This window comes from Sceloporus occidentalis, unplaced genomic scaffold, assembly GCF_023333645.1.
Source record: "Sceloporus occidentalis isolate IW3139 unplaced genomic scaffold, rSceOcc1.0.p SCAF_1, whole genome shotgun sequence".
Taxonomy (NCBI): Eukaryota; Metazoa; Chordata; class Lepidosauria; order Squamata; family Phrynosomatidae; genus Sceloporus; species Sceloporus occidentalis.
In genome coordinates this window covers 244,175,900-244,197,849 of record NW_028316981.1, presented here as the reverse complement: position 1 = coordinate 244,197,849, position 21,950 = coordinate 244,175,900, and the positions used below count along the sequence as shown (strand labels likewise).

The following is a 21,950-nucleotide window of genomic DNA, read 5'->3' as shown; positions in this document are numbered from 1 at the left end:
GCAAATGATAACGTATTGTCTTTATAGAACAAGACTTTTAGACTTGATAGTTTTCTCTCATTAAAACCTAAGCAGTTATGATTTCTTGATTTAATAATGAAGATAAGAGGGAGCTGATAGAATTTATTTTTATTGACGTTCACTGTTTTCTCTTTTTTATTTCCTCCTTTGCACATTATTTCTTTGACATGTGAAGTGTTTCTTACTACTTTTTCCTTAGTACCCTCTTCTTCTTCTCCTCCTCTTTTCCTTTCCCTATCCCTTTCTGTCACAGCTTCATCTTCTGTAGCTTTTCCTCCTACTGGTACTTCCTCTTTGTCCTGTGTTGGAAGTGATCCGTCTCCTTCACCAATCAGTCCCCAGCCTGATGTTTGGTCTAGCACAGATTTTGCCACAGTCATGTTGATGCCACCTTTCTTAAGGGACCAGGTCCAGCATGTGAATGCCCATAGCTCCTTCCTCCTCTTCTGTCAAGCCACAGGTAAGTCAGAAGGCCATCTCTCTGCTGGACACTGCCATGTTGTTGGTTATACTCACCAAAGTTTAGCTCTGCCTTTCTGACTGTAAGCATTTTTGAGTGCCATAAAATACACATCTTTCCAAGATCAAAATATAGGCCAAGTCATATTTTGCCCCCAATTCTACCCCATTCTGCCCTACTACTTAAGTAGCAGCTACTGTGAACAAGCCTTCATCTGTAGTTTATTAAAATAACAAGTTCTTTTTAGTACAAATTAGCTAAAAATAAGCATATGTGCAGTGAAAGCAGTCCAATTACTTCTTTGCTGCATTTGTTATCCACTTTTCAGGGAATTATTGACCATTATCATGTTTTGATAGTGTAACTATGATAGCATAGGTGACAGTGGCAGCAGGAGTTGATGGTTTGAGATTGTTCTATTGTTTTTAATTTGTTGTAAACTGCTTTGAGTCTCAGAAAAGGCAGAATAGAAATAACCAGCAGCTACTGCTGCTGGCTGCAAGTGGAAGGAAGGAATGGAAGAAAAATCTGTCTCTTCTCAAAAGCAAAACTTTTTCTGCCAACAGTGTAGCTTTCTCTTTTGAGCAATATGACTTAATCTGCTGTTCTCCACCTGCTGCTGCTATGCACTGCTCCAAGTAGCTCCTTATTGCAAATGTAATGGATTGTTATGGCAGCATAAGTCCTCAAATAAATTCTAGTTGTTACCTCCCAAAGTGGTTCATTTAAATAGGGGCACAAGAGCTATCCCATCAGACTTACAAATTTAAAAGACAAGACACAGGGAATGGGGAAAGGAGAGAAAGTCACTTCTTCAGTGCCAGAACAAAGCAGCTGCATTTCTGTCCAGTTTAAGATGATCCTCCCTTGCTCTGATTCTTGTTAAATAGCAGTTGGTGACTTTTCTTCCTTTGGCCAATGGACAAAGTGTTTGTTTCCCCCAAAGGCACTTGGGAAGAAAGGAAGATGGGTGCAAACTCCAAGAAGAGATGGATTCTTTGGACCAGGGGTAGGCAACCTTTTTGAGCCGGGGGCCGGGTTGCTGTCCCTCAGACAACTGGGGGGGCAGATGTAGGACAACATTGTCAAATAGTGGACACTTTTTTTTAAAAAAGTGGAGGGCACACACAAAAAATTGCTGATTTTTAATTTTTTTAAATATAAATGCATGTTTCTGAGGCGTCTATAGACAATTGCCCCTCTTGCCCCTGTGCACGAGAGGCCAAAGGCCCCGGCGGCAATCAGCGGCAGGACCAGGCTGGGGCCGGTCCCAAGGCCTCGCTGGGCCGCATCCGGCCCGCGGGCCGCAGGTTGCCTACCCCTGCTTTGGACAAATCAGCAATTGGCCTAGTAAACTGGGCAGCAAAAAGATGATCAAATGTTTTATTTATGTGTTCACAAATGGCAAGGGACTGGATTGGGTGGTATTTGTGGACTCTTCCAACGATATGTTTCTATGAATTGTTCTACAGAGTGTCCCCTTGTCCCTTTCAAGTCTTATTTTATGTTTGTGTATATATACATATGTAATCTAGACTAATAATCTAGTTAAATATTCTGGTACAGAGATGTGTACATTTTCTGTCCTTGATGTGTCTCAGTTGTTGTAACTGAATTCTTTGATGAACAGGCACTTTTAGAACACTCTGGTGGGCTGAGTAGATTTTCTAACTGTACAAAATAATTAATGTGCTATTCTAGTGCTTGGTGTGCATCTTCTATTTAGGGCAAAGGCTTTGACACTGTAAGTACTTTGGTAAGAACTGTCTGTGTGGCCACTTAGTACATTATGGGATTTGTTATAGCTAAAGGGTCAGGTGCTGCTATGACTCTGTCCTGCTAGTTATCCACATAATCAGATTACAAAAAATAATACTGTTCTTGACTGCCAACTGCACGTTGTCAGTAATTCATCCTATCCATTCAGGAAGAACTAGAGCGAAAAGGCTATATTTGGAAATTACAAATCCCGCAATCCTCAGCCAATGTGACCAATGGTATTTTGGCTGGAGGATTCTGGGCATTGTAACCCAAAAGGTATAACCTCAGGGTGAGGGAGACCCAAGGAGAAACACCATCCCTGTTGAGATCTTTTTGGATTTAGACTACCTGTGTATTCTATTCTGGAATCTAGTAGCAAATTTGAGATTTATGAGGAGAAACAATATTTCTAGTGTAAACTTGCAGACCACCAAAGTTTATGGTAGAAATTTCTTTCACCCATTTAGTCCAGATATATTGCTGAATTCCTTTGTGTCTTTTTATGCTAAAACAGACTCACATGGCTATTTCTTTCAATACTACTAGTACAGAAAGGGAAATTCTTTGTCTGTTTGCCAGCAGTTTTCCACTGGTAGATTACAATTTGTGGATAATTCTTGCTGTAAAGCCCTACTACAATGTATATCTGTCCCATATATAATGTAACACTTTCCACACAATAAGAGGCTTGTAAAATTTTCACCCTTTCTATAAAGTCTCATTTAGAACAAAAAGAACCAAGACTCTTCCTTCAATCATCTGAATTTCATAACTCAGCATTGCAAAATACTTGGCAGCTCAGCATAGTCCTGATCCAAATAAACACAATAAGTGTACCAAGGATCTGGATTGCAGCTCCAGACATTTCAAGGTGCTCTCCGCAGCTGTTTTGATCATGAAGGCTGAGTGCCAATCATAGTGCTTTCAGGATATATACACAATAGTCTACATTTGTCTACACAAACCTTTGTCTGGTGACTGCTAGGACTACCTGTATGAATGGAAAAACAAAGTATCTAAGCTCACTCTGAGATACTTATTCCAATAAATTCCTTCACATTCTTTGATCATAGCAATATTTTAAGTGGATTTAATCATATATGTCTCACTGTGATAGCTGTCCTCAATTACTATTTCACTGCTGATAGAGAGTAGAGGAGACTGTAGAAACTTCAGCCTCTGGGAACACTGCATGACATGGATTGATGACATTATCTGTCGAGATCTCCAGAGAATCCTTGCAGATCCTGACAGAAGATGTCTTTGGTCTGCAAATTCATTTCCAGTCTCCACTTCATCTCATCCCATTCCCCCCTCCCCCCGGAATAGCTGTTGGATGCAGCTGTCATAGCACCTCAATGATTTCAGGAGCTGGTGATGGGACACATAGCAAGTTTCTACAGGCAGAACTCTTATACTATGTGTGACCATTAGGATCTTGACTACTTTCTTTCACTTGTTTTTTGTTGTCACTGCTAGCTTTTTACATCCTGAATCCAACCAGACATCAGCAAGTTCAACTGATAATGTCAGGATTGAAGAGTGTGATATGAATGTACTTATAAATAAATGCCAGAAGCCTGTTGGGGGCCTTTACATCTTCATAAGTATGAACATCCAGTGTAACATCCAGTAGATATCTGCTATTTTATTATTACATAGCAGAGTTAGTAAGGTGTCAGATATACATCAGTGTGCATTTCATATCAGTGTATGATATGCAGCAGTCCTAATGCATATCTGCCATTCTTACTAGTGTCCCATCACACATCTTAGCAGTTCAGTAAAGGGGTTTCTTATTGCTTATGTTGCTAGGTATACATAAAGCTAGGTAAAATAGGTCCACTCCTCATTTACAAACAAATACTCATAATAATGGTAGTGCTTGATCTAAAATGGTTATAGCCACCCACAAGTTGACTTAACGTGAACATAAAAATAAAATGGGTAAGGGCACAATAAAACAGCAATGTAATCACTGCACACATAATAATAAAATTATAACATTGGATTAAAACATACAACTAAATGCCTTCCCATAACAGCAAACCTTAGTGCCTGGACTTCTGCTAATGAAGGAGCTTGACGTTTATTTTTATGAAATGTATTCCACAGTCTCAGTGCAAGCACTGAAACGGCCGTATCCTATGTAGCTCTGCACATTAGAAATCAGGTAATAGGTAGCATTTCTGAAGACAACCTCAGTCAGGCATGGGGGAAATTTGGCCCATGTGCCATATAAAGCAACAATAGCCTGTAGAGTTTCTTACTCTCACTCTTGCCAAGGTCAGTTGTCATTCCTGCAAGCCTTCAGAAATGATTTAAACACATCCAACCCCATTTTATAGGACCCAAAAAATTAAGACAAGAATGAATTTCCATTGCAATTTTCAGCTGAAAATCTGTTGTTGTAGCCTATTAAAGGTAAAAGAAAAGGATTTCCCTTGACATGAATTGAATTGGAAATGAAGATATGTAACACCAATCTGCCTGAAGCTTGTTCATATGAAATGATCCTGACTTTTGTTTAGGCAATAATTTGCATGAGGAGCTACAGGTTTCAGAAAATATTAAGAAAGAAGAGCTTGTCCTAAGTCTTTGTATGTCATCAGCATAGTTGTACAGGCTGGTACAACTTTGTTTAGTTGGTAGTTTTGTCACTGGATCTTGCCATTTTTTATAGAAGAGATACATACATGCACCCAAGCCACTAACCTGGACCTGCAGGAAGCATCTATGCAAACCCATCCAGATGGGAACAGGAATATTGCTGAAATGTGGTGAGCTGGAGTTGAAAGGAGAGTTGTCAAAACTGGGTCCCATTGTTGAAAAACAGGCAAGGCTAGTTCTGAGTGACAGCAAGAGGAACAAGAAACAGTTATGCTACCTGTTTGTGCTAAGACATGGGACTGATCCAACCCTGTAGAGATCCAGGATGCCACTGTTCGTTAGAAACTTTGAATACTGGCTACATGTGGGCACAGAGAGGTCTGCTGCCTACCTGTAACCCCTAGGCCCTATTTTTATGGCTCTGGAAGCCCCCTACCAGCCTCCCCAAGCCTGCCTCTCAATTTTTAAAATATACTTTTATTAGCACACATTCTTTCTTCGTATATAATACATATAAATTAAATAGAGGGAAAAAACCAAGCTAAAACAGAAAGGTAAAAATGAATGGACTAGAAAAGATCCTGAAAAGTGAAGTCATTGTCTTCCCCAGCACTATATACAGACACAAAATCAACTCATTTGAGATGTGAATAAGAGTGCTTAGGATACTGTAGATACCTAAAAAGGCAAACATATCCTGGAACAGATCAAGTCTGAAATATCATTGGTAGCCAACATAATAAATTGAGGCTGTTGTACTTTTGCCATATAATGAGAAGGCACAGATCCCTAGAAAAGACAGTAATGCTTGGAAAGTTAGAGGGTAGAAGGAGAGGAAGGCCACATGCCAGATGGATGGACTCAATCAGGAAGATCACAGGCATGAATTTTCAGAACTTGAGCAGAGTAATGGAGGATAGGAAGTCTTGGAAATGTCTCCTCTATAGGGTAACTATAAGTCCAGATCAACTTGTGGGTAGCTAATAACAACAACAAAGAAACTGTGGCGGGTTACACTGCCATTTAGTACGTGCTCTGCGTGTCCTAGGGTTATGAAGGGGCGTGCTAGTGTTAGGAAGGTTCTCACCTTCCTAACCGCCCTTTTCCCTAGGACACGCAGAGCGCGTACTAAATGGCAGCGCCTGTCCACATGGGTGCTGCCATATTTACGTCTTGGACACACAGCATCCAGACGTGGTGCGGTGGAAGTGAGGCCGCAAGTGCACGCCTCACGGCACCACTTCTGGGGGCCAAAAAGGAGTGCCATTTCGGTGCTCCTTTTTAGCTGCGCCGGGAAACCTCGCAGTCTGGCTGCTGGGGCTTCTTGCCGCAGCTAATGGAGCTGGCGCCAGACCGCCTGCTTTTGGGCGGTCTGTAACGTGCCTATGCTTCCTTAAAATGATAGTGTAAATTTTCTTTTACTACTAATTAATTTTAACTGTTAAACCCACATACAGATGTTTTTTCTAAATTTCTTTTAAAATTGGCATGACTCTGGGGCAATGTTTGCTTCCAAATCACACAGGACCCCCCCCAAACATGTAAAACACCCCTTTCCCCCCAAAATACCCCTACCCTACTCCCACAAGCTCTCCTGAACTCTGTTACCCCCCCAATGCCTCTGTTTTGGCCCTCTGAGGTCCTTTTCAGCAGGAAGCAGTGTGATATCGCTTTCTATCACTATTTCGCAAAAGACTGCAAAGGAAAAATAAGGTACTTGGGCTTGCTGTGAGGGATATGATCAACAGATGGGTCTGGGACAACTTGGCTCCTGGCTTTCACACAATTGCCTACCCCTAAAAGAATAAAATAAATCTCTGCCTGCCATCAATTGGCTTCCGCTACAAGTGCTACTCCTTGCTTTGGTTTCCACTGTTTTCATCAAACCTGCAGGTGAGTAGTAATGGTGGAAGGAAGCATCAGTCCCTGTTCGCCTACCTGCCTTCTCTTCTTGGGCTCAGTCTCTGCCACTGCCAGAGGAGTACAGGACAAATAGTAGGAGACAAAGTGTTGTTCAATCTACTCCCCATCGCTTGTGTATCTGTGTTAGTGAACAGGTGTTAGCAGAGGCAAAAGGGAGGAAGAAAGCTCAGTAAACTCTTGCCCAAATAGTGCATTGGTTGGGCTATGAAACTCTTGTGATAAATGACAGTGTTGCAAAATTAAATGTACACCCCAAAGTGCAATTGATATGCATCTACTTGAACAATGTGCAGCTCCACTTCCACAACATTGAACTGAATTGCAAGTGTTCTGAATTGCACAAAATATTTGGACACTTCTGTACGGGAACTTAAGCATACATCAGACATCAGGAATCTGGGCATCACCGTCTTATGAGAGGATTGGAAAATAATTCAGGGGGCAATTCAGGAAATTAAAGCTTTGTTGAATTGACCTTCCCCTGGTAAATATGAAGCAAGCAACAATGATGATAATACCGATGAACATGCCTTGCTGAGAAGGAATCGGTATTGCTCAGGCAAAGCTGGTCCCATTTCATCAGCCTTTTGGAATTCCTTGAGAACAGAGACTCAAAATCAGCACCTGCTGATCTGTGGCTCCTCTTGCAGAAATCAAGGCCTGCATATAATTGCTCATTTTAGAGCCACCAAATTATTTTCACAGCACTGGAGTTCACCCCCTTCTGCATCGCCAGAGAGGAAAAGCTTCTATGGTGTAATATTTATTCTGAGAGATAATACTAGATTTGGGGCCAGGGCTGGCACAAGGCATTTTATTGTCCGTGTTAAAAGACAAGATACCCACTCCCAGGTTCATATACAGAAGTAGACTACAGCAGCAGTTGAAGCCTTCTTTAGCAACCAGTACCTGAAGCAACATGCAGGTTGGAGGTCCTAAGACAAGTAATATGTAGTTTTATATCCTAAAAATTCAGGAAGAATTGTGGGTGGCATGCTCTTGTAATTACCTTCCAGCTTCCGCTGCCTGAGGCAGTCATTGCATGCTGATCAATGAAAAGAATGGCTCTACCAACCTGAATCTTGGAGGTACCAGCCACATTCCTCATCAGGGAATTACAGGCTGAGTCTCCCTTATTTATCCAAAACCCTTGGGACCAAATGCTTGGATTTTGAAATGGTTGCATTTACATGAGATATCTTGGAGATGGGACCCAAGTCTGAACACAAAATTAATGTTTTATACGCCTTGTACACATAGCCAGGAGGTAATTTTATACAAATATTTTTAATACATTTGTGCATGAAACAAGAAAGTTGTTACAATCTCAGCCACCCATGCGGCCAGTTTTGGATTTGGGAATATTTCAGAACTCCAGATAAGAAAGACTCAACCTGTATGACCAAAGTAGATGTTTAATTGTACACATGGTGCCCAATGCCTAAGACTGAACCTCCTTGTTAGTCCCAACTAGAGCTGACCCACTGAAATAATAGAATTTATCTAAATTTTGACAGCCAAGCTGAGGCTTCTGTGTTTGTGCCTGTGCCTTTGCCATCTGGGCAGCAGCTGAGGCAAGGAACTTGGACAGGGGGCGGGGCCAAGGCCTCTGAGGCTTCTTCTGCCCTGCTGCATTACCACCAGCCAGCTCCAAGCCAAGCTGAGGCTTTTTGTGTTTGTGCCTGTGCCTTTACCATCTGGGCAGCAGCTGAGGCAAGGAACTTGGACAGGGGGCGGGGCCAAGGCCTCTGAGGCTTCTTCTGCCCTGCTGCATTACCACCAGCCAGCTCCAAGCCAAGCTGAGGCTTCTCTGTTTGTGCCTGTGCCTTTACCATTTCAGCGGCAGTCTGAGGGCAGGGATGTTGTTCCTGTGCCGAACGGGGCAGAGAATGACTGAAGTGTCTTCTCTCTGCCCTTTCCACGGTGCTACAGGGGGAGGGGGAGGGTATGGACTTGGGGAATGTTTTGGCTGGGGAGGTAGAGGGTAACTCTTGTTGTATGGACGGGGCTCCTATTGAGGTAGTGTGGGGCAAGGGGAGGTATGGCGGTAGGAGAGTGGACCAGCGTTACAGGGGAAGGCGAGATCGATGCTTAATATCTATCCCGCCTTCCTGTCCCTCTTCTAACCAAAGAGACCTGAGGGTCGCTCCAACCGTACCACAAACCCTGTCTCTGCTCCTGTGCAATGCCAGGTCTATTAAGAACAAAACCCATATAATATATGATCTGTTGGAGGATAACAACTGTGACCTAGCTTGCATTACTGAGACCTGGCTTGGGCCTGAGGGAGAAGCTGTATGGGCTCAGGCCCTACCTGCCGGGTACTCAGTGAAGGACCAGACCAGGTTAGGTGGGCGGGGAGGGGGTGTTGCCTTGGTGCATAAGAACACCTTGTCTCTAGCCAGGAACCATGTGCGTCAAACTTCCTATATTGAGTGTATTTACCTGACCCTGAAGGCCAGAGACAGTCTAGGGATTCTGTTGGTCTATCGGCCACCCCGTGCGCTAACAGACTCCCTTAACGAGCTGACACAGTTGGTCTCGGAGTTGATGCTGGAGTCCCCCAGGCTATTAGTCCTGGGAAACTTCAACATCTCCCTCGCGGCCAACTATGTTCCATCCGGTGCAGCTCGGGAATTCATGGAGACCATGACAGCCATGGGCCTGTCACAACTGGTCTCAGGGCCTACGCATTCTGCGGGTAACACACTCGATTTGGTCTTTTGTACGGACATGGAAATTCCGTGGGCGGAAATATCAAATATTTCCCCCTTGTCATGGACGGATCATTTCCTGGTGGAGGCAAAAATCAAGGCTTCTACCCAGATCCTCCCCGGGGGTGGTGGACCTATTAAAATGGTCCACCCTCGAAGGCTGATGGAACCAAAAAGGTTCCAAGAAGCCCTAGAGGGGTATACGGTTGGAACCGACGGCGACTCTGTTGATGCCCTGATTGATATCTGGGATATCAATCTTTCTAGGGCTATACACAGTATCGCTCCCAAGCGCCCTCTCAGACCTGCTTCCAAAAGAAAGCCCTGGTATACGGAAGATCTCCGGGCAAGGAAGCGGGTTCTGCGACGACTAGAGCACCGCTGGTGGAAACACCAGCGCTTATCCGACCAGACTCTCCTAGACCATCTCTTGAAGGACTACAGAGAGGCGATACATGCAGCTAAGAATTCGTTCTATGGTGCACGTGTCGCGTCCGCGGAGTCGCGTCCGGCAGAGTTGTTCTGGGTTGTGAGGGAGCTAACTCAGCTCCCTCCTGCCCCGAACCAGATCCTTGAACCTTCTAAGGCCTGCTGTGACCAATTTAACAACTTCTTCGCGGATAAAATCTCTCGGATAAGCGAAGGTCTGGACGCCAGTATTACAGCAGAGACCAGAATAGAGGTGCCCAGAGCCTCCGTGGACTTGGTTAAGCTGGATCACTTTGAGTCTGTGAGTACCGAGGATGTGGACAGGATCCTTGGGAGTGTTAGGAAGACGACCTGCTCTCTCGATCCCTGTCCCTCATGGCTGGCGGCTCAGGGGGGACCGGTGGTAACTTCAATGTTACACCGGATTATCAATACATCTTTTAGGGATGGGCAATTTCCATCAAAACTAAAATTGCCCATTGTAAGACCTTTATTAAAAAAGCCCTCCCTTGACCCCCTGATGCATAATAATTATCGGCCTGTATCGCTGTTGCCATTTGTGCGTAAGGTGATCGAGAGGGCGGTTGCGATCCAGCTCCAATCGATCCTGGATGAAACGGATTATCTAGACCCATTTCAAACCGGCTTTCGGGCGGGCTACGGGGTTGAGACTGCCATGGTCGCCTTGGTCGATGACCTCCGTCTGGGCATTGACAGGGGAAGCGTGTCCCTGCTAGTGCTCTTAGACATCTCAGCGGCTTTCGATACCATCGACCATGGTATCCTTCTGGAGCGCCTGGCAGAGGTGGGAGTCGGGGGCACTGCGCTCCAGTGGTTCTGGTCCTACCTCTCTGGGAGGTTCCAGATGGTGCAGCTGGGAGACGTGTGCTCCGACAGGAGACCTCTAACATCTGGGGTCCCTCAAGGAGCCATTCTGTCTCCCATGCTTTTTACCATCTACATGAAACCGCTGGGAGAGATCATCCGGAGACATGGGGCGCGGGGTTATCAGTACGCTGATGACACCCAAATAATTTTCTCTATGTCTCCGACTGATGCAGTGACCGGGGATGGCATCTCTCCTCTCGTGGCCTGTCTGGAGTCGGTAATGGGCTGGATGAGGGAAAACAGACTCAGCTTGAATCCAGAGAAAACGGAAGTACTTGTGATAGGTCCTCCTGGCCCAGGGATGGCGGTGGTTCCACCTGTCCTGAATGGGATCACGCTTCCCGTGAAGGACTCTGCACGCAGTCTGGGGGTGCTCCTTGACTCGTCGCTCCACCTTACATCTCAGGTGGATGCGACGGTCAGGAGCACCTGCTATCAGCTTCGGATGATACGCCAGCTGCGTCCCTACCTGAGCCGGGGGGACCTAGAAACAGTGGTACAAACTCTGGTCACCTCTCGGTTGGATTTCTGCAATGCGCTCTACATGGGGCAACCCTTGTACCATACCCAGAAGCTGCAATTAGTGCAGAATATGGCAGCAAGACTGGTCACTAATACACCTAGGACCAGTCATATAACACCGGTCTTAAAAGACCTACATTGGCTGCCTATTCGCTTCCGGGCGCAATACAAGGTGTTGGTCATAACCTATAAAGCCCTAAATGGCTTGGGTCCAGAGTACTTAAAGGACCGCCTCTCTCCGTACAATCCGCCCCGCACACTCAGATCTACTGGGCAGCATCTGCTAAGAGTTCCACAGACCAGATTAGTCAACACCACCAGAAGGGCCTTTTCCACCTCGGCCCCTACTCTCTGGAACTCGCTGCCCATCGAGCTCCGTTTAGCAACCTCCCTGGCCCAATTTAAGAAGGGGCTGAAAACGTTCTTTTTTAAACAGGCTTACCCCTGATACCTCCCCTGAGAGCCCTCCCCCTCTGTTAGCAACTACGATTTGGCACAAGTTCTTTTATTGTTTTAATTGTATTGTTTTTAAATTGTAAATTGTATTGTATTGAATGTAGTTTTATTGCTGTAAACCGCCCTGATGTTTCGAAGGGCGGTATATAAATAAAGTTTTTATTTTTATTTTTTTATTATTTTTATGCCAGGTTCCAAGTGATTCAGCAGAACTACTCTTGTTGGGACTAGCAAATAGATTCAGACCCACAACTGTTGGCTTATGCTTCAATGTCCAGGTTCAGTCCAGGGGGTTAATAATGAGTGTTTAAAAGTGTAGGCGGAAGGCATTTTCCTCCCTCCCTCAGCAATTCCAGCAGGGCTTTTGAGGCCAACATTAGTCCCCAAGTCATTTGTTGGAAATCAGCTGCTGACCCTTCGTCCATCTTCCTATGTTGGGGCAGCCAGAGCATTCTGCTGTTGCAGAAGCTGCTTAATACTCTTCAGTTATCTCAAGCCACTGCTGGGCCCAGCCTTCCTGCTCTGATTAATTTCCAGCTGATGTTTTGCTGGGCAGCTGGTTTCCCCCGCAGAGTGGAGTCATGCACTGAATCATCTGTTTTCCAGCTGTGCTGCTATCTCCAGGGCCGCTGGGGTTGTTTTGAAGGTGGGGGAAGTTCTGCATTGGCAGGCAGGTTGTTATTAATGTTGTCTATTTGTAGGTACTTGCATGGGAAGGGCACATTACTTTTCACATCCTTTATCATTCAAATGTCCTTACAAGCACAATCCATAGTACAAAGCAGTCCCCTTCATATGTTTAGTGTAAGTTATACACAAGTAAATGTGCCAGGGATAGATTTCAGGCAGGCTTTCTTATCCCTGAAAGAGTTCAACAACAGCAGTTCCCTTAGTATTTTTTAGTGTTTGATCATTTGGTAGATTATACTTTCTGACTCCTTGAAGCTCAAGAATTTCTGTCTTCAGCTGCCATATATGTGCAGATATAGTTTAACCTTATGCGTATGTTAATCTTTATACACACACACACACACCATGGAGGTTGGTATTCTCTTCCTCCCTCTGCAATGACCAAAGCACCCCCCCCAACCTACTATGGTATACAGCACCTTCCCATGGTTACTGTTAGTAGAAAGGGGGGGGGGGGGGGAATCATAGAAGCATCTGGCTATGTCTCCATAGTCAGATGTGAAATGATTGCCTCAACTGCTGAAACCTCTGGAGGATCTTTGCAGATGATGTAATTGTTCCAGATTTTGCTATAGGGACATAGCCAGAAGCTTCTGAGATTCTTCCCCCACCCAACCCTACTGTCTACAGAATGAACATGAGGAGTGCTTCGGGTGCTGTAGAGTAGGTCTGGGTATGATAAATGGCTCAGTTTAACATAATTCTGCCTGAAAAACCCCTCTGCTCTGTTGCACCATGCAGGAGTGTGGCCTTCCCCTCCTGCTCAGGCTGGAATAATCCATAGCAAATGACTATAACTGGGTATTCAAACCTACGTAATTACAGAATTCTTGTTGGTCCCAGTTTAGTCAGTTCACAAAACAAAGCTGGGGGAATCACACAGTCCTCCCAATGTTGCTAGATTGCAACTCCCATCAGCCCTAGCTAGCACAGCTAATTGCAAGAAGTGTTGGGGAGTTGCAGTCCAACTTCTGGAGGACCACATGATTCCTACCCCTGGTATACACATTACTGCAGATATGGCTTTCATTTTCCTGTAGTGAAATTTGACTAGTGTCAGACATGTGTTTTGGATTCATTTTTCCTGATGTCATTCTCCCCAGATCCTTTTCTCTTAGGGGAAAAAGACATTTATGCTGCATAGATAGAAGTATTCCCCTTGATAAACTGGGATGGGTAAAGAAGTTGAGCAATTTTCATCAAATTGGTTCCAAATCAATTTTCATTCTGATCTGAAGCACCTTCACTCTATATGCTGGTCTAGCGGTGATCAAAGTCAGTGTCACTGAATATATACCAAAGTGTGGTTTCCAGGACTCAGACACAACTCTAAGCTCTTTGTTCTTCCTGGCAATTTACCTTGCCCTCCTACCTTGCTGCTGCTCACATCTCTCAGCTTGATTTCCATCCTTGATAATCTTATTTTCAGTGACCTTCAGGAAGATCTCATCTAAATTGAAACCAGATTAGCTCCAGAAATAGGACAGGCAGTAAATTAAATTGAAAGATGGTATAGTTGCATCATGATTATTCTGGCTTGCAAACCCTTGTTAAGTGATTCAGTGTTGCCTACCCGGCTGAGGTTTTCTTTTATGAAGATAAGTTACTTCCTTATAGTTTGAGTTTACAAAAGAAAACTACACTCATAGCATCATTTCTTCAGGGTAGCATGATTTAATATGTTGTTCCCTTTTTTAAACAGAGTGGAAAAGTTTCTTTTTGTGGATCACACCTCCCAGAATCCTCCAGCCAGCACAGCCACAGCCATGCAGATGAGGATTCCAAGTGCTGCGGTTCAAAAATCTTTCCAAGCACCAGTCTAAATCGAAAAGAGGCTGTATCATCACTGCAGAAATAATACAATTTGACAGCACTTTAACTGCCATGGCTCAATGCTATGGAATCCTGGGAACTATAGTCTGTTGCGGCACCTCTGGCAGAGTTCCCAGAACTGCGGCAGAGTTCCCGAATTCCATAGCATTGAGTCATGGCAGTTAAAGTGGTGTCAAATCGTATTATTTCTGCAGTACAGATGCAGCAAGAATGGATTTTCTGAATGAGAACTTAGACGTGCATGCAGTTCTTATGAGTTAAATGCTACCTGGAAACTGCTTAGAACTGGTAGCTACTCCAAGGGGCTGTGCACACCAGCATCTTTGGCCAGGTTGGGGGCGGAGTTGGGGCATAGCATCCTCTGGCGCTACATCCACACAACACAACACCAAAGGAGCGCTGTAAAGCCGTAGCGCCACAACTATCGCACCCTTTGCAGGATGCAAAAAGGAGCTGCCTTGGATGCTCTTTTTTGTGCCCTGCAAAGGCCAGATTGAGGCCACAGCCTGCGGTTGCCGTGGTCCGGATCTGGCTGTAAAAGGGTACACATGTACTTCAGAAAATGATGGATGTGTTGAAGATTTTTTCCCCTGAAGATAAGGCAAGCTTAATTAGAAAATTGGGAGAGAATTATTGATGGGAAAAACAAGTCGGCCATGGAACCAGTCACCTAAAGGAATAGGATGCTCACCTCTCACTGGAGGTGTTTAAGCAGAGGCTGGACACACATCTGTTGGGCATACTCAAATTCTGTATTTCTTGCAGTAAAAAGGGAGTTGAACTAGATGGCCTATAAGACAACGATGGTTGGTGGCTTCCATGTCATTAGAACAGAAAATCCACTCCAATTTTTAGCCTCGACTTGAAAGGAGTGATCATCCAAGGTCCTGAACCCTTTGTCCAAAATGGGTTCAGTATTTTAAATGGCTCCTGTAAAATCCAGACTAAAACCACTGACATGGAACCTGCTGCTCCAAGAATTCCTCCAAGTCTGTTTCTTTTGACTTATTTCTACAAGTATGCTCATCCATTTATGTGTATTTTGATTCCTGCCTTCTGTAACTTTTTTGAGTTTTTTTTTTTATCCTACAAGCATCCGCACGGAGTGGATAAGTATGGAAGTAAGTATCTAAAAATGTTTTGAGTCTACCTTGGGGAAGTATAGAGACCACAGCAATCCTCAGAGTTCAATGGGATTGTCAATTTAGTATGTGTTACAATTTAACAAGTCCTAAATATATGGGGAATTGCTCCTAATAACAGCATCTTATGGCAAGTGGTTCTTTATGAGTGCTTTGCTTCAGATACATGATAGTTATACTCAAGCTGGCCATCTTTAACTATCAGCTCAAACCACTGCTAAAAGCACAAAATTCAGGTGTCTCCTCCCCCCTCCTGCACAAATCCTTTATATTTTACCTACTTAAAAACAGATGCAAACAGTACTTTGCAAGGCAATGTAGCTGAAATATGCCCAAGTAAAAACAACCCAATATGAGATCCTCACATTCAAGAGATCGCATGCAGAGTGCCAACTGCTAGGAACCAACATTGGGGGACAGTTGTTGCCTTTGTGCCCTACTTCCCAGAAGGCAGCTGTTGGCCTGGTTGTAGAAGAAAAGATTGGACTAGATTAAGTCTTCCATATCTTCTTTGTGTCTTCACAAGTTCAGTCCCACAGTGCTCAGAGTCTTAGGCTGCATCTGCACTGCAGAATTAATGCAGTTTGACACTGCTATGGGTCAATACTATGGAATTCTGGGATTGGTAGTTTTGTACGATATTTAGCTTTCTCTGTCAGAGAGCTCTGGTGCCACAACAAACTACAAATCCCAGAGTTCCAAACTACAAATCCCAGAGTCCCAGACAGTTAAAATGGTATCAAACTGCATTAATTCTGCAGTGCGGCGGCAGCCTCACTCCCAGAGAAAAGTCCAAAGAAGTAGTCTTAAAAGAGAAGTCAGGGAATGTGGAGAATCTGCAAGAGAGGAAGCCCCATGTTTGCTTATGACACCCAGGGCCTTAAGCATGGGGGATCATTTTCTTCTTTTTCTCCTCCTCCTAACCATAATAATATCTGTATTCTCCATGTCTATCATCAGTATCTTCCCCTTCCTCTGCCACTCTTCCCATTGATACCCGTGGGAAGGAAAATTACTGTGGCAGCTCAAGAACTGGTTTAGTTCTCCTGTCTTACTGTGAACCTTTGAGGGGAAACATGAGTCTTTGGATCCTTTGGACCCAAAGATTCTCCTGGTCTGCCCAGAATGTATCACATTCCCCCCCCTGGAACTTCTTTTCCTCTGCCCCCAGCAGAACATCTACATCAGAGAAGTGAGTGTTTTTTCCCCTCCTTGGGGCCCATGTGTTGATCTGCAACAGAACAGGACTTCTACAGCACTGAACACTGTGGGGTTTACAAAGGACAGAATGGGGTTAGTCCCTGTTTTGTTGTGTTTCTGCTGAAGAGAGAATCATAGCTCCATTAAACCACTGAAAATTTTGAAATAAGCAACATGGAAAGATTTGTGCCATCAAGAATGTAAATGGAGTATGATTTTTTTTTAAAGTTAGCTATGATTTAGAAACTTGCTTTCCCTTCTCAAACCAATGGACAGAAGCAGGTTCAACATTCAAGGGAAAAAACCAAACAAATACACAGGTTGATTGGCTTCTTCATTTGGGGTGAACAAAAAGCCGCTGCAAGGAATGCAAGGAATTTTAATGGCTCATAAAGTCAGTAGAATCAATATTTTAAAAACAAACTGTAATCCATACCCATCCCTTCAGGTACCAATGGATCAATGGAAGGATATAGTAGATATTCACACTCAAAAAAGAAATGGCATGAATTTAAAAAATATATACAAAATAAAATATGCCTTTTATTTTGTTAAAAAAATATCTTCCCAAAAAGTTCACAAGGGAAGTTCAAACAAGCAAATCGTCAACTGAGATTCTCCCACCTCCCAGTTTTTGGTTGCTGTTCAGTCCATACTTTGTGCTCAAAGAGGATGGAGTGGAAACCCAACTTCCTGGATCTTGCCTGATGCTTTCATGGGAAAAGAGCAAAGCAGCACAGCTAACATTTGTTCAGTCACACCTCACTGTCGCAAATCTGGATGACACTGCTTGGGAAGCTACAGGTTGCTGGAGTTATCTGCTGGCTGTATCAGAACAGATTGTTTCTTTTGGGTCGCCTGTTTGGAGAGCAAACTGTGTGAATTATATTTCTTGACTGGCTTCCAAGTGCACTGACGCTTGGAAAAAATATTGAGACTGTGTTGCCTTTGGAACTGTAAAGCAATGGACCTGATCCAACAGCTTCCTTTGTGGATGTATTTATTCTTCTTCCACTTCCCAGCAACCCTTAATTTCACATGCATGAATTCCAAAGGTGTTGAAGATGAACTACTTGCATCCCTCTGCTGCTGAGAGCTGGTGGGAGTTGTGGCCCAAGATATCCTCTCCCCTGCTTTAAAGAGACTTTGTAATATAATTCTGCATTTAATATCATTCACTGGCCATGTTCTTTTCCCCACAGGGCCCCAAGATGCACGTTTTGTATGGAAAAAGAATGGGCAGAAAATGGAAGCTTGTGTAAATGAGCAGAGCTATGTACTGTCTGATGGACGACAACATATTCTAAGCTGGGTGAAAGATGCTATCACTCAAGATTCAGAATACTGCTGCCTGGTGGTCTCAAAATCTGGAAACAAAACTTCTACATCTTACATCACTGTTGAAGGTAGAGGCACAATGCTATGTTGCCTTTTTTCCAATGCAGAATAGGAATACCACACAAAGAAAATCTCGTTTGCTGATTTAGCTGTTCTTTGATCATAAAAATGGGTGTTGTTTGGGAAGGTACAGATGACCAATAGTAAAAATGTTGATTCTTGTTGACACAAACACATTCATGTCCATGCAAAAATTATCAACTGTAGTTAAAGTAGAAGGGCAAATAGATGCTGAGTAAAGGAAAACTGGAAGAAAAAATGGCAATTGCAGTTCAAACGTGGAAAACATGGAAAAATTCTGAACCAGACAATTGCACATGATGCAGCTGTGAACATCTGAAAGTATTGATATCAGTCTTAATTAAAAAAAAATTGGACTGTAATTTCCAGAACACCTGCCCTCTTTAACGTTAGCTTTGGTCCTAATGTTCCTGTTCCTTTTTTTCCTGTGTAAATCATCTCCAGAAGGTTTAGAAATCATACAAGAAGGGGCTGCATCTGTGTGCATGTGGCAAATTTCTCAAGTAAATTCTTATTTTTTTCCCCTCCGTTTGCTACTGAATCTTAAGTTTGACATCAGCAGAGGGCAGAAGAGTCAGTTCTCAAAATAAAATATTTTTAAAAGAAAGATATTGGTTGAACATTCCATATTTGATAATATTCTTGCTGCTTATTATTTCCAGGTAGTAACTATCAGGAAAGCTGGTCAAGAGAATTAGCTAGCTGGAGAAGTGTTGTCACTGAACATGACAAAATGATGGAGAGCTGGAAAAAGACCTGGGTAGGTGTCATGGGACAAGTGTATGTGCAACCATCTCTTTTGTTCCATTAGGAGAATCCAGGCAGCTCATGTTGACTGAACTGTTGCAATGCAAGCTCTTAAGCTAAAAGGTTACACTGCCCCACAAATTCATCACAAGAGATCTGGGATGTTCTGGGCTTGTCAATCACTACTGTTGCCATTGGCTGACCTATACCAGAGTAAATTTCAGTCTCCCATATCTGGTCACAAACTCCAGTCTCATGCACTCAGACACTGGAGATGTCACTAGGCTACACCTCCCCAAATTCTCTAGCCAGCATAGTCAAAGTCCACTCTCACTAAAGGGTAGGATGAAAAGAATATTCAGCATTATTCATTTCCCAGCTGAAAAAAATGGCTTTTGGGGACAATAATAGAGGTGAGAGTTTTGCAGTTTATGCCTGCTTTTGACACAATCCAAATGTTTTGGGAGATTATATGAAGGAATTTGTGTGTTTTTTGTGAAACTTTCATGAAGTTTTGGCAGGAAAAAGTTTTTGTCCAACCCCCAAGTTCCTTAAAATGTTTCAGGATATATAAATACTGTGGAGAAACATTAAGCTACTGTTGTGCTTGATGCAAAACAGTTAATATACTAAGTCAAAGATGGACAACTTGTAACCTACTGGTTGCAAGCAGCCCTTGGAACCCCTAAGTGTGACAGAGCCCCCCAGATGTCCTTTGACATCAGGCTAATTGCTGACCCCAAAACTAGCTGAAAGCATCCAAAACTGCCTGCAAATACAGCAGTTGGCTTCTGAGTTCTGGCCACTTGACATACACTGGTACAGCTTGCTGGATAGGTGGATGGGGAATGCTTCGCCTCATGTTTTGTTGTTGTGTGCGCTTATTGGCAACCCTAAGGCAAACCTATCAGGGTGTTTTCTTGAAGGCAAGCCTGCCAGTTCATAATATAAGCCTTCTCTTGGGCTGCTTATTTTAGCATGCATCTAGTGCTAACCGAAAGGCCCATGGCAGAGTCTGATCAGGTCAGTTTCATTTTAGAATGCATGCCATTGGAAGCTCCATTTTCTCCCACAGCTTTTCGGAAACGTAAAGTTACAATGAGACAGCGCTCATTGTAAAACCATTACATTACAGCAGAAAAATAAATCTATCCCACTCCCTTCCCTTGTGAACAAACTATAACTAATTGTCACTTGTTGTGGCACATCAGATGTCAGTATATTTCCCTAATGCAGGTTTCAGGAGACTGTGCAAACCCTTTTGCTTTTTAAATTAATAATCAGTGAGTTATGGAAAGTCAATTAGGCTGAGCATAGGCTACTGGCACAGGAAAATAAAAATGTCTTTTCTGGTTTGTCTTTCTATAGGAAAGCTGCAACAAGAAAGGAGAATCAAGAAATAGTGGCTGAAAAGGCCTGGAAAATTTCTGAAATATAGCTTGTCACATACAAAAAAGATTGCACTGCAGCTATTCAACAACACTCTGATCAGAGGACTTGGGTGAAGTTGGCAGCTGAAAACATTCTCATCACTGCTTTGAAAAATACTGCTCCTTTGCCAATGAAACTGAACAATGTATTCAAACATTGCCATTCTTTTCAATTTTTACTATTGTGAGGGGGAGGGGAAGAATGACTACTAAAAGGTTTATATTGCCAGTTCATCTGATGTTTATAAATGCCATGAACACCAAATTCAGGCTTAGCCTGTTAAAAGAGACTAACTGATGAGTGTTTGGCCTGTTATACGGTGCATGGAATTAATTGCATCACTGACTACATTTATTAAAAGCCTGTACTGAATGGTTACTTTTAAGCAGTGAAAGAGAGACTGAAAGAAACTACATCTGTTAGTTTCTACAATATATCTTGAAGTAAATGAAGCTTTGAATGAGTTGCTGTTTCTAATAAGGAAGCCATTTTGGCAGGAGAGGTTTCATAGCTGCATTAGAGTCATCCTGAAATCTCAAAAGGTTTGGTCAACTAGCTTCCATTCTAAAACACTATTTTTTTAGAAGATCTAAAAGATATAAAAAGATGCAAACCAGAGCATGCAAATAGTGGAAATGTACTGTACGATCAGCCCTGTGTATCCACGGATTCAACCACCCACAGAGTCAATCATCCACAACTTGAAGTAGTCAGATCTTTTTTTGAAAAAAAGTGAACCTTGATTTTGCCGTTTTATATAAGGGAAACCATTTTACTATGCCACTGTATAAAATGGGACTTGAGCATTTTCAGATTTTGATATATCAACAGGGAGTCCTGGAAAAGTCATTATGTGGTACTAGGGGTATGGCAGACCTGTTTGAAAAAGTTTAGGCCCCCTATTCTACTCTTCTTGAACAATTTCATGATGGATGAACAGCTTTGCATGTCTTTGCATAAATTACTAGAGTACAGCCATAGAGCTAAATAAATTCATCAATTGATTAGTACAAAACGGAAAAGGATTGGCTTTACTTTTTGATTTTCTTGATTAAACAACACAATAGCTTATCCAGTGAAAATGGGATCAGAATCCACAGAAATGTTATAGAGCAGATGGCAGGCATCCTGGATTCTCATGGTGTTAACTCACTCTGCCTGCTGCAAATAGACAGGAATAAAAATACAGTGCTATATGAGTGAATCTGCAAAGGCAGCAAAATAGTTATGTCAGGGCTAGACATTCCCCAGTCAATATGCTTCTCTTTTTCTGCCTTTAAAACTATCTTGCTTAAATTATTGCTATTCTTGAAGTAGAGGATGTAGTGACTCATACTAAACACTAACAGTTCTTTACCTCTGGAGCACATGTCTTATTAGACAAACCATTTTTTCAAAAGCATATATGAAAACTGGAGACAATTAATTCCACCAAGACACACTATCGCTGACCGAAAAGGCAATAATCAGAACCAGTACTGTGATGATATTCTGTTAAACTGGGTCAGTGCTCTTGAGTAACATATTGATTAACTGGCAAAACAAGTTCCTAGTGTTGTAATATGACACTGAAGTATTTGGGTACAGAGTTATCATATTGGGGATACAGAATATCACTCAGCTGACACATATTATTGTACCATCATTGCTGAACAAAGAACACAGGCTTTTCAATGTTGCAAACTTAAGGTCAAAAGAAGACAC

At 43.0% G+C, this 21,950-nt stretch overlaps 1 protein-coding gene across 3 annotated transcripts in view; it reads left to right on the top strand.

Annotated features, from left to right (window-relative positions):
* Positions 1-21,234, top strand: part of SEMA4D (semaphorin 4D) — a 149,368-nt gene extending 128,134 nt beyond the window's left edge. The window contains exons 16-19 of one of the 3 annotated variants that reach the window (XM_089491178.1): positions 275-481; positions 17,852-18,055; positions 18,731-18,828; positions 20,184-21,234. In XM_089491178.1, the coding sequence (XP_089347304.1) occupies positions 275-481; positions 17,852-18,055; positions 18,731-18,828; positions 20,184-20,225 (551 nt within the window). In that variant the 3' untranslated portion in view covers positions 20,226-21,234. Of the gene's footprint in view, positions 1-274; positions 482-15,400; positions 15,429-17,851; positions 18,056-18,730; positions 18,829-20,183 lie in introns of those variants that run through there. The other 2 variants (XM_089491163.1, XM_089491170.1) reach the window with 2 other exon arrangements.
* The last annotated feature ends 716 nt before the right edge of the window (positions 21,235-21,950 follow it).